The sequence below is a fragment of the Opisthocomus hoazin genome, chromosome 8 (genome assembly GCF_030867145.1).
Source record: "Opisthocomus hoazin isolate bOpiHoa1 chromosome 8, bOpiHoa1.hap1, whole genome shotgun sequence".
In the NCBI taxonomy this organism is placed as follows: domain Eukaryota; kingdom Metazoa; phylum Chordata; class Aves; order Opisthocomiformes; family Opisthocomidae; genus Opisthocomus; species Opisthocomus hoazin.
The window spans coordinates 70,390,401-70,405,903 of record NC_134421.1 but is presented as its reverse complement, the minus strand read 5'-3'; the positions used below and the strand labels follow the sequence as shown (position 1 = coordinate 70,405,903).

The 15,503-nt window shown below is 52.2% G+C and overlaps 1 protein-coding gene and 1 long non-coding RNA gene across 6 annotated transcripts in view; one reads left to right on the top strand and one right to left on the bottom strand.

The window, feature by feature from the left end:
• The window catches only part of PFKFB3 (6-phosphofructo-2-kinase/fructose-2,6-biphosphatase 3), a 46,386-nt gene that overhangs the window by 11,267 nt on the left and 19,616 nt on the right, over window positions 1–15,503 (top strand). For 2 of the 5 annotated variants that reach the window (XM_075427924.1, XM_075427923.1), the window contains exon 1: window positions 12,359–12,532. The exons of 1 other annotated variant lie outside the window; for it this stretch is intronic. In XM_075427924.1, the coding sequence (XP_075284039.1) occupies window positions 12,454–12,532 (79 nt within the window). In that variant the 5' untranslated portion in view covers window positions 12,359–12,453. Of the gene's footprint in view, window positions 1–11,991; window positions 12,047–12,358; window positions 12,533–15,503 lie in introns of those variants that run through there. 2 more of the 5 variants (XM_075427922.1, XM_075427921.1) reach the window with 2 other exon arrangements.
• On the bottom strand, window positions 232–7,120 carry LOC142362152 (uncharacterized). Its single transcript, XR_012764718.1, has 3 exons — window positions 6,879–7,120; window positions 5,927–6,029; window positions 232–474 (listed from the first exon to the last, which is right to left on the bottom strand). It is a non-coding gene; the product is annotated as an uncharacterized LOC142362152 (long non-coding RNA).

Here is a 15,503-nt window from a genome sequence, read left to right as displayed (position 1 = left end):
CAAAACAACTCTCCCTTTGCAAAAAAATAAAAATAATAATAAAAAAAAGCTGTGGGGATTTTTTCCCAGCCTGGGTCCATTTCCTAGCTGGAGCGCTGGATCCAGCTCACAGCTGAGGATGAGCCTTTGGGGTGGGAAAAGGGACATGGAAGTGGCTTTGCCGATGAAATCTCCATGTTGTTGAACAAACCTGAGCAGGACCAGTGGAGACAGAAGAGGCGCCTCCCAGCAGTGATTTTTGTGTTTATTTGTTTCTCCAAGGTTGATTTGCCAAAGGCAGGGAATGGATTTCCACCTCACAGCAGCTGTGAAGAACGCGTATGTGCAGGAACGCAGTCTGCAAAGCCTTTGGGCCTCTTCAACATGAAATCGCCTCTGGTTGCTGCCGTGTTTCCCCTCTCCTTTTTTTCTTTTCTTACTTTTTGGGTGCAGATGAGCTGCTCGGAAACTAACCCAAATCAAAACACGTTGGTGCTGTAAACAAGAGAGCGATTTAATAAACCTTTAAGTGGTGTACGGCTGTTGCATCGACAGCAGTCTGGGCAAGTTGCCTGCTCTAGGTGACCCTGCTTCAGCAGGGGGGTTGGACTAGATGACCCACAGAGGTCCCTTCCAACCCCTACCATTCTGTGATTCTGTGAAGTTCTCGGTGGAGGACATGCAGCTGGGAAGAGGTCTTTTTTGGGTATGGCTTTCCCAGTCCAAATTTTGGAAACCTTACGCTTGCCCTTTTCTGGATGTCCTGCCATGCCATGCTTGCGGCGGTGCGGCTGGGCGGCCTCGGCAGCTAACGGCCCAGCTGCAAACAAGACAAGGCAACATGGGATGAGGCTGGCGTGTGCCAACACCGAGCCTTAGTCACCCCGTTTCATCGATGACTGACTCTCTCTGAATGCAAAAGGACCAGATTTTTGAGTAGCATTCGAAGGCAGCAGCGGCGCGGGCTGCTAGGGATCGAGGCGGATGCGTGTGCTCCTGCACGTGTCTGAGGGAGCTCTGCTTGTCCAGGCATGGAGGGCTGGATTGGACCCTGTGTGAGATGGGTTTTCAAGGCTATTTAGCTGGTCAGCTCTGGAATGAGCATCTGTGTTTAAGGCAGGACGAGGAGGGGACGTACAACACGTCCATGCTCAGAGCGTGTCCTGCAGATGCAGGGAGCTGCAGCTACTGTGATCCTCTGGTCACCCTTGCTTTCACCCCAGCCCCATACTGGTGGGAACCCCATTAGACATGACTGCAGCAAGACCTTGCTTTTGCATAGCTGGCAGGTTTGGGAAATGCTCTGGGCTCCGCCCGTGCAAACCTCCATGGGTCTCGGCACCCCGATGGGCATAGCTCCCATTGGGTCAACGCGTGGGTCTGCACCCATCTGACCCACCAGGTTATCACCAGCACCTTCACCCAGCAGTGGGAACGAGGTGCCCGTCACTGAGACGCCTTCGATTATCCGAGCTCGGGCAATAAATGCACAACGTGAGACAGAGGTCGTGCCTTGGGCCCAAGCCCAGCTCTCTGTCTTTATTGGGAAGTTGGCAGGAGAGCCTGCCCGGGAGTCGGGTGGCCGTCAGATCTCTTGTTGACTCAGGCCACTCTCTAGCAGTTGTCTTAATTCAGCCTGAGCGCCGGGTAAACAGCCGGGCTGGGAAATGTGAAACCCTCGCTCTGACCTTGTCGTCGCCGCAGACGTCAGCTCGGGGAGGTGCAAGCGGAGAAGCACGGACCCACCGGCGCGGTGCAGAGGAGCACGTGGGCACGGCGGGGTGGACACGTGGGGTGAGCTTGTGTCTCCTGGAGTCATTTCTTTGGTTTTCAAGGAGTGAGAAGAAAAAACTGAACCCTACCTGGGGCACAGAGTTTGTGCTGTGATTCCCTGATGAGTGGTGTTGCCAGAAATACTGAAGCAGATGTGAGAAAAGTGGTTTTCCCCATTCTCCATTGCATTCGGTGGGGACAACTCATGGTCAGTGGCCAACGTGTGCTTCCACCAGTGCCATCCCCTCATGGCTCTGGCTCTCAGCTCAAGTAACAGCAGTTGTTTTGGGAGGAAACTGGGGCACTCCCCAGTGCTGTGAAGCACAGCATCTTCCCTCATGATCCTGACCAAACTGCCAGGTACCCAAATGCTGGTTTGCTGCTATACGTTAAACTCCAGGGCAGAAGTCTAAACATTCAGCTGAATTTGCTTTTTTCCATGGATCTTCAAACAGCTTGTCATTGTGGGTTGGAAAATGTAAATGCATTTGAGAAAATATGTTGGCGGCAAGCTCCTCATATTGTTTCAGCTTGTCCCAAAATTCCAGAGAAATTACCCATTAATATTTTTCATGTCTGATTGGAAAATATCGGGGAAGGAAGAAACAAATTCTGTAGATATTTTTGGACAATTTTAGCCCTTTTCTTTCCCCAGCAAGGTCTCCATGGCATGGAAAAGTTTAAATGAAATGCACAAACTAAAACCATCTGCTAGGAATTAGGTAAATGGAAATATTTGCCCTATAAGCAGAAAAAAATTTAAGAAAACCCTGATAAGAAAATCTGGTTATTTAACTTCTGCATTCCAGCAATCTGTGTGATCTGATTCCAGTGATTTGGCTCCAAAAATTGGTTAGGAGAGTTTTTAGGAAATCAGAGATCTGAAAGGTTACCTGGGGAGGCTTTGACTGTAGAGAGCTCCAGCAAACGTTACGGAAACTCAGACTGACTCCTGCAGCTGAGAAAGAAACCTCCTTGAGATGTCTGCTGTGCGAAAGGCAGAGCCTTGATCGGTCTGTCATCTCTTGATCATTTTTGCTCCTGGCACAGAGGATTCAGAAATCTTCATGGTCTCATGATGGCTTTTCAGTTGGTTGGTCCTTGGGCATTTTTCAGTGTAGTTGTGGACATTTCTATTCTGAATTTCAGCTTATTTGACCATACGCTTTCTCTTCTAGTTGTCTTTGACAGACCACCTAAAAGCAGTCACTAGAGGTCTCAGGTTTAAAAGCAACATGGCAACAGTCTGGAGAAGTGGGACTCTTAGACCTCACCTCTTGATGCCTTGTGGTTTCCATCAGTTGAACGGAGAGGTGAACCCTTGGGGAGGCTGATCCAGGGAACAGCTCAACCCGAGGAGTGGTGTGGGTCCCACAAGTGGTTCTGCTCGGATGGGGTTGAGGTGCGTAGGACACTGTTGGGCAACCATCACCTGCTGTTGCCTGTATCATCCCAGCCCTGCGAGGAAGCAGGAACAAGCAGGTTGTCGAGATGGCAGACGTGCTCACAAGGGTGTGGGTGGCGAGATCCTCAGCACGTAGGCGGTTTTGAAATGTACCTCCTCATCAAAGCTTTACTCTTCTTCCCTATGTGGGACTCTGGATTGAACAAGGAATTGTGTTGTGGGTCACCTCGTGCTGGAGCGCACCCAGGTGTGTGTCGGATGGCTTTGGAGGTAGACAGCCTTTAGGTCTCCCAATGTACTCACAGGCTACAAACACCTCCAGGACACATCTTGTCCTGGTTTACAAGCAATATCCACAGCAGGGCAAGTGAATCCCTCTGGGAGTGCCCTTTTCTCTCCACAGATGGTAGAAGCAGTCAAAGTTGACCAGCTCTTTGTAGACACCCAAAGTGACACAAATCCTTCCCAAACACTACCCACAGCTTTGCTGCGGATGGAGGCAGACACAGCAGGAGCCGTGTGGGGCTGCAATGCCCCCTCCTTGCTCAGCATCCCCTAGGGAACGTTTCCATCCAAGCCTCCCAGATGGTGCAGCTCCTCCTGGGATGCTGCTTCGCAGGATGGCGTTTTATCACCCCTCGATCAAAAGCCCCTGTATCAGGAGCCAAAGTGATATTAGCCAGGGTTGACAGCAGGGATAAAAAACCAGCCTTTTTCCTAGGCTGTGATTAATCTGGTGCATGCTGCTGCCCACGAGATCCTCCTCCTTGATCAGCAGGAATACGAACCACCATGTTCTCTTCCCGAGAGCTTTGTGTTGTAGCTTCTTTGCATCACTTGGAAGAGATTCCCCAGCATCTCCCGGGTACCTGGCTTCAGGACATCATTGCCTACAACTCTTTAGAAGCCTCTTGGTCACCATGGCAATGTTGAGGTTGTCACTGGCCTGGGCTCCTTACATCATCAGGTGAGTCAGTGCCAGAATGAAAGGCCACAGCCTTTGCCATTGTTTGATTTAATAACCTGCAATGATGAGATAACGATCCAGGCTCTTAATGAAAGGTGGGTGTTAATAGGACGTTAGGAAATAGTTCAATAGCAAAGTCCATGGGATAATGACAGGCTGCGATTTCCGGAGGGTGACCTTGAACGGGTTGGATAGACTCATCCACAGGGGGTCCATCACTGGGGTCCTGCGTCCCCAGTGCACCACTGGGCTGGCAATTAAGCTCTTCATGAACACAGCCAGCTTCAATCACTGGCCACCTCCGTGGAGATGGCTCCTATAACAATCTGTGCTTAGAGGAGGGCTGGAATTTGACCTCCTTCCCGCTGGATCTCCAACTTGCTGCATCGCTTTGCAGCACAAATTAGGTCTGGATCAGGTGTGAGCACATGGCTGTGTCTCTGCTGGTTTACCTGGAGAAAGTACTGTGGTAACACATGCCGGGTTTAGGCTGGCAGCAGCAGGACGGGTGGCATCTGATCTGGCAGCTGGGACGGGGTAACCCTGTAAACACAGTTTTCTTGCAAACCAACGGGGTTTTTGTGCTGGATTGGGGCCTTGGCGCAGGCAGTTGTGGCGTCTTGATTAGGGACGAGGTAACCTAAAGGTGTGTTGAACATCTCGCAGATTTGCACCCTAAATCAAATCCCAGGACTTTCAGCGGGGATTTTTGCGGCCTGAAATCACAGGGCAAACGGGGATGTGGTCCTTGGATGTAACTAAACATACCTGAGAGTAGGAGGCACAACCCCGTGTCAGGCTGATGCAAATATTGGCTTCTCAGAGTCACTGGCAGTGACAAAACCTGAATTTTGCCCCTCTGACTGACCTGCACCCTTCGGCCCTTTTTGTTGGGACCAAGCCTGAAATTTTGCAGCCGGATTTCATTTCACAGAATCACAGAATCACAGAATGGTAGGGGTTGGAAGGGACCTCTGTGGGTCATCTAGTCCAACCCCCCTGCTGAAGCAGGGTCACCTACAGCAGGCTGCAGAGGACCTTGTCCAGGCGGGTCTTGAATATCTCCAGAGAAGGAGACTCCACAACCTCCCTGGGCAGCCTGTTCCAGGGCTCCGTCACCCTCAGAGGGAAGAAGTTCTTCCTCATCAAGGAGAACCAGTATCAGCTTTCTGAGACTGGAATATCCTCATCCTCTTACCATCTAATTACCCTCTAACCACTTCTAAAAACACATATTTTTCCCTGCGACCTATGGAGTCCATTATCTTTATGATTTAGCCCGTTTATGGGGGGGAGTTTTGTTTTGCGCTAGCCTTGTAAGGTCAAGAACTTTCACAGGAGATTGCTCAATCCTCCTGGACCCGTTTCTGAGCAGACCTGCCAGCGTTGAGAAATGTCCCTGCTCCAATGGACGTTGCAGATTCAGGACGTTATTTCCAAATGTTCTTTTTTTGAGAATTACAGAATGTAATTCTCAAAAATTACAGATGAAACTCCTTTCCTGGGATTTTAAATAAGAACGTCGGGCTGGGAGGCTCCTTCGGGGTCATCAGTCCCAGCTGCTGGACACCCACCTTACACCTCCCCATCTCTGGCCTCGAGCTTGACTGGGTCTTCCCATGGACCCTAAGAACAGTCGGGGACACCCACCTCTCCCTGGGGATGATGGAGGGATCCTTGGGTGATCTTGCTTCTAATTTGGGGAACTGAGATTTAATCCAGGCTCTCATCCTTCCTTCTCCCCCGCATTCATCACGGCCAGGCAACGCATTCGCAGCTCTCCCGTTTCCATTCCCACCTACCTTTAACTCACCCGATTATAACCAAACTCCTCCAGTCAGGGCACAAATCTGCCCGCTCTGAAGAAACTGGGTCTGAACCCTCATCCTCCTGCTCGAAGGGCTCCTGCATGAAAAGGAATTAAAAAAAAATAAATCGCTTTTAGCAAGGCTGGTGCCGTGGCACGACAGAGGGCTGACTGCAGGCGGAATTTACTGTCCCTGAAATAGTTTCTGCGTTGCACCCAGAGCGACGGCGACAGCACGCAGAAGGGCTCTGAGCAGAGGGCTGAGTCCCCAAGCTTGGATCTATTGAATAAAGCTGAAAAAGCACTTAAAGAAAACTATGGGGAGACCCTTTATTGCTAGTGGACAGCGAAATGATTTTTTTTTTAGCCACCTGGGTAGTACCCATCATTGCGAGCAAGGTCACGTGCGCAAGAGCAGATTTTTTGCTGCTCTTTGCTTCAGTGTTGGGAACGGTGACCCCGTGCGTTTCTGCAACCCCTTCGCTGCTTTTCCTTCCTCTCGGCTGCCAGGAAAGGCAAGGTCACAGAATCATAGAATGGTCGGGGTTGGAAGGGACCTCTGTGGGTCATCTAGTCCAACCCCCCTGCCGAAGCAGGGTCACCCAGAGCAGGCTGCACAGGAACTTGTCCAGGCGGGTCTTGAATATCTCCAGAGAAGGAGACTCCACAACCTCCCTGGGCAGCCTGTGCCAGGGTTCTGTGACCCTCAGAGGGAAGAAGTTCTTCCTCATGTTCAGCTGGAACTTCCTCTGCTTCAGTTTGTGCCCGTTGCCCCTTGTCCTGTCGCTGGGCACCACTGAAAAGAGCTTGGCCGCATCCTCCTGACACCCACCCTGCAGATATTTGTAAGTATATATTAGGTCCCCTCGCAGCCTTCTCTTCTTCAGGCTGAACAAGCCCAGCTCCCTCAGCCTCTCCTTGTAGGAGAGATGTTCCAGTCCCCTCACCATCCTCGTAGCCTTAATCATCAGTTTGATTGATCAGTTCCCGGCACGATGTCTGACCGGGGCCGATACGGCGGGGCCGAGCACTGCCCTGTGCCTCTGCGGGGCTTTCCTCGTCTCGGGCTCAGCACTGCTTTCTCCACGTCGGGGACTGAACCCCTTTGGATTTTCCCCTTCTCTGCGTGCAGCCGTTTTTAAGCAAAGCTGCACCCAGAGGCACGCGTGCGGCAGCCCCGAGCGCTCGCTCTGCCGGGGTTTCGGTGCTCGGCCGGTGGTAGCGACTGGCGAAATTTCTTGCGATCGGGGACGGAAGACGTTTCATGAGCACGTGGGGTCGAGTTACAGCGCGTAATTGTCTCAAAAACTGGACGTGTTGTCCCCGGCCGGGGGAACGGGTGTGTTGCTCCGGTATCTGAGGGGTGGCTCAGGGGCAGCCCCGGGCACGCGATGTTCCCTGCCTTGCCCGGATCCCCCAGCCCTCCCAGTTGCAGACCCGAGAGGTGTCGACCGGGAACTCTCCTCTGATTTCAGGGTAGGGGACTGCAAGTCCCGTGCCGAGCAGCGTCCCGTCACCACGGCAGGAAACCCTGCCTCGAAATAATACCGTGAAGAAGCGGTTTTGCCCAATTTCTGTTCCTCTTTGGCCAGCGGCGGGGTTGATGCTGCAGGTTTGGTGTTGCTGAGGAGGAAGAGGAGCGTGAGATTGCAAGAACAGGGGAGGTGAAAGGCAAGAAATGAGGAAAGAAAAAAAAACCTTGTTAAAAGGAGAGGAAAAAAAGCTCTTTTCCACAGCAGAAACACCCCGATGGGCTGCAGGGGCTGATGCAGGAGCTCGTCGCGGTCCCCTCCACCCCGTCCCCGGCAGCAGGGCTCGGGCAGGATGAGGGCGAGGGTGAGATGAGTGGAGGGAGCGGTGATACCCAGATGATGTAGGTACACTTCGCACTTCACTCCTTGTTTAATTATTCTTGTAATTGAAATACCTGTGAGGGGCGAGGGGCGGGGAGGCGAGAGAAACATGAAGGACCCTGAACTCCAGCTGCCTCTCCAAACCCAAACATTTTTTTATCAGCCTTTGCAAAACCCTCCCCACTGTGAGCCTGACTCTCAGCCGCTTCCACAGACTTCCAGTCCCTGTGAAGAAAGCACCAACAGCAGCGAAACCAGCTCAGCACCCAGCGGGCGAGAGCAGGGGGCAACCGCTTGGTTTCCTCCTGGATTTTTTTGAAAGCCCCCAATTCCCCTAAAGCATCACAGACAATTTTCTTGGCTTCTCCAGGATCCAACCGTTTTTTCTTGCCTTCTCCAGGATCCCACCAATTTTTTTCAGAAGCGCAGTTTAGCCTTTTTTTTTCTTTTTTTTTCTTTTTTTTCCTTTTTTTTCCTTTTTTTTCCTTTTTTTTTTTTTTTTTTTTTCTTTTTTTTTTTCAAATAAGTATATAAATACCCCTCGGTCAGCCCAGAGGAATAATTTTCTCTGTTGCAAGAGGGTGTCGTTAATCCACTAACAAGAATTTGGGCAGCTGCTGCCCGGCTTTTGCAACCTCCCTCCCAGAGAAGGGAGAACTATTTGTGCCCATGTCCCAGGCTGGTAAACTGAGGCCGAGCTGGAAATCGCTGCGGGCCAAGCTGCCCTGCAGTTAACCAAGCACGTGTGTGGCTGCATCTTTGCGGCGGTGCATTCACGGATCCCAGCCACCATCTCCAAATTTTAACGGTGCAGAGTTGCTGGGTGCAGGGTTGGATGGCTCGGATCCCGCCGGGCATCACGCACGCTGCGGCCTCCGTGCCACACGCTGAGGGGATGGTCCGTGTTGCGCTGAACGTAGGCACGAACGTGACTTGCCCTTTCCTTCCAAGTTTCCTTTAGAGGAAAAAAGAAAAAAAAAAAAGAAGAAAAGAGCAGGATGAATCATGGCTTAGTCAGAGTTGGGGCTCACCACTGCCGTTGCCTGCATTTTGATGCCGGGGGAAGGGTGCCAGGGGAGGCTGGGTATCAGCAGGTTCTTCCAAAGGGGATGGGGAATTTAGCCCAGGGTTGTGATTTTTTGGGCTGTATCCAGAGCCTAATTCCACCCTTCGGGACGGGTTGCTAGGTCAGTGTGGTGAGAAATAAAAGTGGGAACTGAAGGGTTTTGGCTTTGGTGTTTTGGAGAAGTTTGCAACCTTTTTCCCTCTGAGGGTGATGGAGCCCTGGAACAGGCTGCCCAGGGAGGTTGTGGAGTCTCCTTCTCTGAAGATATTCAAGACCCACCTGGACACGGTCCTGTGCATCCTGCTCTGGGTGACCCTGCTTCAGCAGGGGTTGGACTGGGTGACCCACAGAGGTCCCTTCCAACCCCGACCATTCTGTGATTCTGTGATTCTGTGATTCTGTAAACCCCGTAAGAGACGATGTCCCATTCACGCAAAAATAGGTTTTTTCCCCCTTTTCTGCCAGGCTCCCCTCCATTGCGCTGCCCTCCCCTCTCCCACCCCTCCGGACCTGCTGCCTCCATCCCTCGGATGCTCAGGTTGGCTTCACCTACCACCAGGACCTTCAGATTTCAAGCCCCGGCATCACATTTACACCCCTGTCCCTCCGCATTTATTAAACCCCTGCCGGTGCCCGCGACGGGGCAGGTGAGCGAACGCGGGGTCCCGTCGCGCGGCGGGGCGGAGGACGCGGGACAGCATCGCTGGCTGTCCCTCGGCAAGCCGACGGCGCCGCTGACCAACAGCGTTCAGCCCCATCGGCGATTCGATTTCTCGAAAAAAAATCGCTGAGCTAAGCACCCCGCGGGCTGCCTTCGCGGGCAGGTGTGAGTGCCAAGCGTTATTTACCGGTCCGGACGCTGTTTATGTGCTTTCACCCGACTGGAGAGGAGGAAAATAAATAAATAAATAAATAAATAAACAAACCCTCTCGGCGCACCTAGTCCTGCCCCCCACCCTCTCCCTGCGGTGAAAAAATGCCTTATAAATAGTAATAACGCTTCTTCCAGCTGACCTGGCTCCGAGCACCCATCGTGGCGTTGAAAACCAGGCCATTTATTTAGGAGTCGAAGCTTTCCGCTCCAGTTCTTCAGGAGTTTTTAAGCCAAGAATTACTAGGTGGGATCTAATTTGAAGCGACTGTGATTTTAATTCAGGCGGGGTTTCGCTGTCGGGCTCCTTTTGGGGTTTGGTGAAGGGGAGAGGAGAGCTGAGCTGCGGGGGGAAGCGGGGGGGTTGCCCCAACTCCTCGTCCCGCACCATCGCGGGAATGTTCTTCCTTCTTCCGACCGGCGTTTTTAGCCGAGATTTGAATTTTCGTTGCTCTCCGTGGGAAGAGGTCTGGGATTTGGGGGGAAAAAAACACCCTTTCCCGAGGATGGATTTTGCACACGGTGGTCCAGACCGTTGGGTCTGACCCCATCTCCACCTTCACGCACCGATGCGCTCGCCGCACTCATCCTCTTCCTTCCCACATCCCAGATCTCCAGCTCTTTTCCAGCTCCTTCATAGTAGCTAATTTCTGGGGTTTTTTTCTTTTTTTTCTTTTTTTTTTTTTGCCTGTGAATATTTTTCCCCTGCGTAGGAGAAGGGAGGGATTGCGCATTTTTTACTCCATCCATCTTAGCTCCATCTAAGGAGACAGCCAAAAATACGTACTTTCTAGATCCGCTATAAAAATGTAATAATTCGCTTCCAGAGCAAAAATATCATCGATAATATAAAAAAAAGGGCTGTTGAACACTCCCAATATCCGAAATGCTACTTACTGGGCTCTAAACTGGCAAGCCCCCACGGCTGGGGCTGCGGGGGAGGGTTCCGCGCCCCCCGGAGCGTTTTTCCCGGTGGTCCCGGGGCGATGCGCCCAGCCGGGGGGGGGGGGCGCGCAGGGGGGGTCTTTGCGCGCCCGCGGCGCGGGGCGGGGCGGAGGAGGCGGGGGCGGAGCCGCCAGGGCATCCCCGGTGGGGGGGGAGGGGGGGGGAAGCCGCGTCCCGCCCAGCGCGGCCATGCACGACGTGAGCGACGTGACCGGGCCCCGGGGAGCCGCTGCGAGAGACCCCGACACTGGGGGGGGGGCGAGGGCTGCGCCGGGGAACCCCCCCGACACCGCGGGGTGCTCCACTTGTCAATCTTTTGGGGGGGGTGTGTGTGTGTGTATTTTTTTTGTTATTATTTGGTTCATTTGATTTTAGTTTTTGTTTTTATTTCTCTTTTTTTGTTACATTTTACTTTTTATTTAATTCTTAAATTTTTATTATTTTTATTTTTTATTTCATTTCTGGTTTATTTGCTTTATTTTTATTTTTTATTATTTAATTTTGCTCTGTTTTATTGTATTTCATTTTTATCATTTTTTTATTTTGTTTTTTATCACTTATCCTTATTTTTATTTTGTTTTTATTTATAATTTATTTTTATTTTGTTTTTATTTTTATTTATCATTCTTGTTTTTATTTTGATTTTTATTTTATTTAGTATTTATTCTTTTTATTTAGGTTTAGTTAGTATTCATTCTTATTTTTATTTTGATTTTTTTCTTTTATTTGGTATTTATTCTTCTCTTTATTTTGTGTTTTATTTTCATTTAATATTTATCCTTATTTTTATTTTGCCTTTTACTTCTGTTACTCTTTTTTAATTTTGCTTTTTAATTTTTCTTTTGTTTTCATTTTATTATTTTAAATTTTATTTTATTCATTTCAATTTTTAACTTCTGCTTTTTAGTTTTCATTTTATTATTTTGTTATTTTAATTTTCATATTCCCTTTTTTTCTATATTTGCCCTTTTTTTTTTTTTTTTTGGCGTTGGGGGTACTCCTGCACGACCCCCCCCCCCCCCCCCCGGCTTAGCCCCGAAGGCTCGGTGAGAGCCCCCCCCCCCCCGCGCAGCAGAACAAAGGCTCCCCGCGCTCCCCGCCGCCTCCTTTGTCCCCGGTGCAGTGCGTGGGGCCGGCGGCAGGCGGCAGCGCGGGCCGAGCCCCGCCGCTGCTGCTCCTCCTCCTCCCCCCCCCCTCGTCCTCCTCCTCCTCCTCCTCCCCCTGGAGGGCGGGAGCCGCCGGCCCCGGCCGGGCTAGAAATAGGCGGCCGCGTCCCCGCCGCCCCACCGCCCGCCGAGCCGGGGCACCGCAGCACCCCGGGCCAGCCCTCGCCGCGCTTCGAGTCCCTTCCTTTCCATTTTTTTTCCGCAAAAATATAAAGTAAATTTTTAAATTTTTTTTAGGTTTTTTTTCTTGGTTTTTTTCAGTTTTATTTTTTTTTGCATCCGGATCCGCAGCGAGACCAGCGGCGGGGCTCGCTCCCTCCCGGCACGCCGCGGCCGCACTCGTGCCGTCCCTGCCGGCTTTGTGCCCTGCAGCCCCGTCCCTCCTCTTCCTCCTCCTCCTCCTCCCCCTCCTCCGCCGTAACCAGACTCTGAGCAGCATCCGAAAGCGTCGCGGCCGCGCGTTCAAACCAGAAAACCTTTTTTTTTATTTTTTTTTTTTATTTTATATATATATATACACTATTTTTTTTCCCCGCTCTTCCTCTATTTTTCCCTGCTCCTTCCCCTCCCCGCAACGGCACCAGGGTGGACGCGGAGCGCAAAAAGACCTTTGTTTTAAAAATGCCCATGGAGCTGACGCAAAGCCGCATCCAGAAGATCTGGCTTCCCAATGACAACCGGCCGGCTCTGCCCCGCCGCTGTGAGTACGGGCACCGCGGCGTCCCCGCGGGGGGGGCTGGCGTAGGGGGGCGTGGGAAGCAGCCCCCCCTCTCTCCATCGTACCCCGTGGGGGGCTCTTTACAACGCCCTGCCCCCCGTCTTTTCCCATCAGCATCCTGTTCCCTCCCTTTTCCTCCTCTGGCATCATACCGGTGTCCGCATCCCCCCCCCCCCCCCCCCCCCGTGACTCCCAGCCCCGTGGAGCGGAGGATGCGGACAGGCGCGGGGACACGCGTGTCCCCATTTCCACACCCTCCCCCTTCCTCCCCCCCCCCTTCCTCCCCCCCCCCCCCAAGCCCTGGGATTAAAAGGGAAGGGAGGGGTTCGCCGGGTGCCGGCTCAGCTGCGATTTCCAGCGCGTCTGCTGCCTTGCTCTGAGATTTATTAAATATATATTTGGGGGGGGGGGGGGGGGATTAGGGAAATGGATTTGGAAATAACCGCTTCTCTCTGTGCTGTGCTTGGGATGAGATAGGAGGCGGGGGGGGGGTGGGGTGGAAATGAGCTCTGAAACTTCTGCGGTGGTTTCCCCTTCTTCCCGCAGCTCAGAAAGCGTCCTGGGTGCTTAAAACCAACCCCCGCGCCTCAAAAATAATAGTGAAAAGCGAAGGCTTGGGTCATCCCGGAGTTACTATAAACCGAGTCGTGAATCATCATGATCAGAGCACGATAGTAAAGCTCTTTTAACTCTCCCGGCAGCTGAGCCGGCGAGCTGCCCGTGGTGCAATCTCCGCGTAACCCCCGCGGAGCGGCGCGGGTGGGCGCGGAGCCGGGGCTGCGGGGGGACGGGACCGGGGGGAGGGGACGGGGGGGCACCTGGCACCCTGGCGAAGGATGGAAGCGGCTGGGGCAGTTGGGTGAATCAATCTTTCCGATGCTTTTCTTGAGCGAGGAGGCTTGAAAGTCGCTTCGGACTTTGATTTCCCTTGGCTGGGAAGTTCTTCTTTAAAAAAAAAAAAAGCCAGTGTTAATAACAACAATAAAACGGTGGGACTTGATGAACTTAGAGGTCTTTTCCAACCTTAATGATTCTATATAAAAAAAAAAAAAAAGAATGGTATGGCTTTGCCACATGCTGTGGCCCCGTGTCGGGCACGCAGCGAGGGGTGGCCGAGCCCTGGCGCAGATGTTTGCTGGGAAAAGGCTTTCGGCACCAAACTGAACATCTGGGTTGCCACGGGGCTTTGCTTTTAGCAGGGTAAAATGTCTCCTGGCTTAATGCTTTGCAGACGTAGCTGGTCGGTTTGATTTTTTTTTTAATTTTTTCTCTCAAGGACTGACACCTTTAAAAGAAATCCCGCGTGTAGGCGGAGCCTCCCCGTGGCTTTTTGCTGCTTTATTCACCTGGTTTCTCAGAGGAGAGAATTCCCTCTTGGCAGAGGAGAAAACTAACATACCTGAATATATTAGGGTACTGCAGGGCTCGTTAATACCGTAATGTGGCTTCTAATTCATTCGTCTCTGGGTGGGGACAAGCCACGCTGGGCAACGTTCACTGCGCTCTGTTGGGCTTTTTTTTAGGCTTTTTTTTTTTTATTTTAAACCAGAGGTGGCTATTTTAAACTCTAGGTGCTATTAATTCCTCGGCAGCAACAAAGAGAGGCACAAAGCCGGGTGGTAATGGAGGTGTAACAGAGGCGCGAGGCCGGTGTGGTCCCCGGAGGGGGAGAAGAGAGCGGGGAGCATCCCTGGGAGCATCCTTGGAAAGCTCCCCACGTGTGAAAATAACGGGTCCGACGGTCCGCTCCCTCGCCAACCGGGAGGCCGGAACGGATGGGGAGCGATGCCTTCATCTGGCCTTTTGACGGCGATCCATTCAGTTGCCGTCAGGCTGCACGTCGCTCACGTAGGGGCTGGAGAAGTCAAGTCTGGGTGGGCAGAGCCGGGCGAGGGGAGGGGGCTCGGCTGGAGGATGCTCGGGGAGGAAGAGGGGCTGCCGCTGCCTTCCTCCCTCCCATCGCTCCAGCTCGGCGGACCGGGGTGTGTGGAATTACGCCGTGCAGAACCCACGGCTGGCACGTCGGCCGTTCCACAGGCGTGCGCGCCATGTGCGGCGCGGGAACGCGCTCGCCGTGCGTCCGCGGAGGGGTCGGGGAATTGCGGTGGGAAGAAGGTGGGAAAGGGGAAGACTAATGCAGCATGTGCGGCGTGGGCTTGGGAGAACGGGGGAACGCTTCTTGCGAGGAGACGATAAAAATACCTGAAGTGGGGAGGCAGCTGTTTTAGCTTTTATAGAAGCAAATTTCTTTCCCTTTTTTTTCTTCTTCCACCCACTCCGGTGAAGCGTGAGAGCACGTCGGCGCTGACTTTATAGCGGGTTAGAAGTGACACAGGTGACAAGCCACTTCTCAGTATCCCCACTGAGCCTTTCGAAAGTCGTCTCTGACCTTGACTTAACTGGAGTGATGTCGATAAGTAATGAATATGCATTGAAACCCCTGATAGCTTTCCAGCAGTGGTGAAAAGAAATGATGAATTAGGTCTTTGTGAAGCACTGGGAGCAGAACACTGGTTTTTGTTTCATCCCTGATGCAAGGTTTCCGGAGGCTTTTGTGATTTAGCTGAGTTTGGGCTCAGATTCCTGATAAAAAGTTGCACTCTCAGATGCCCTTGCTGTTTAGGGAAGCGCTTCCCAGGTCTGTGAACAGATGCTTTTTCACCGTCTAAGGGGAACCTGGATCTTCCCTTTGGCAGCGAACTGAACTGGGGGGAGATTCTGCAAAGGCAGGTGTTTAACCTTCGGAGGTGGGATGTTTGCCCCAGCTCTGGGACTGTCTCAGCTGTCTGGAGCCAAAGGGTCATGAACATTACCCAGCATTGTCCCTGTCCTCTCCGAGAGCTGTAATTTTAATGGCCCCAAATCCTCTTGGCTCTGCTCTGTGAGATCATTTGTCCTCTGGCAGGTAGGGAAAGGAGAAGTTTCTTTATTCAGGTATTCTTCCCCCACCCCC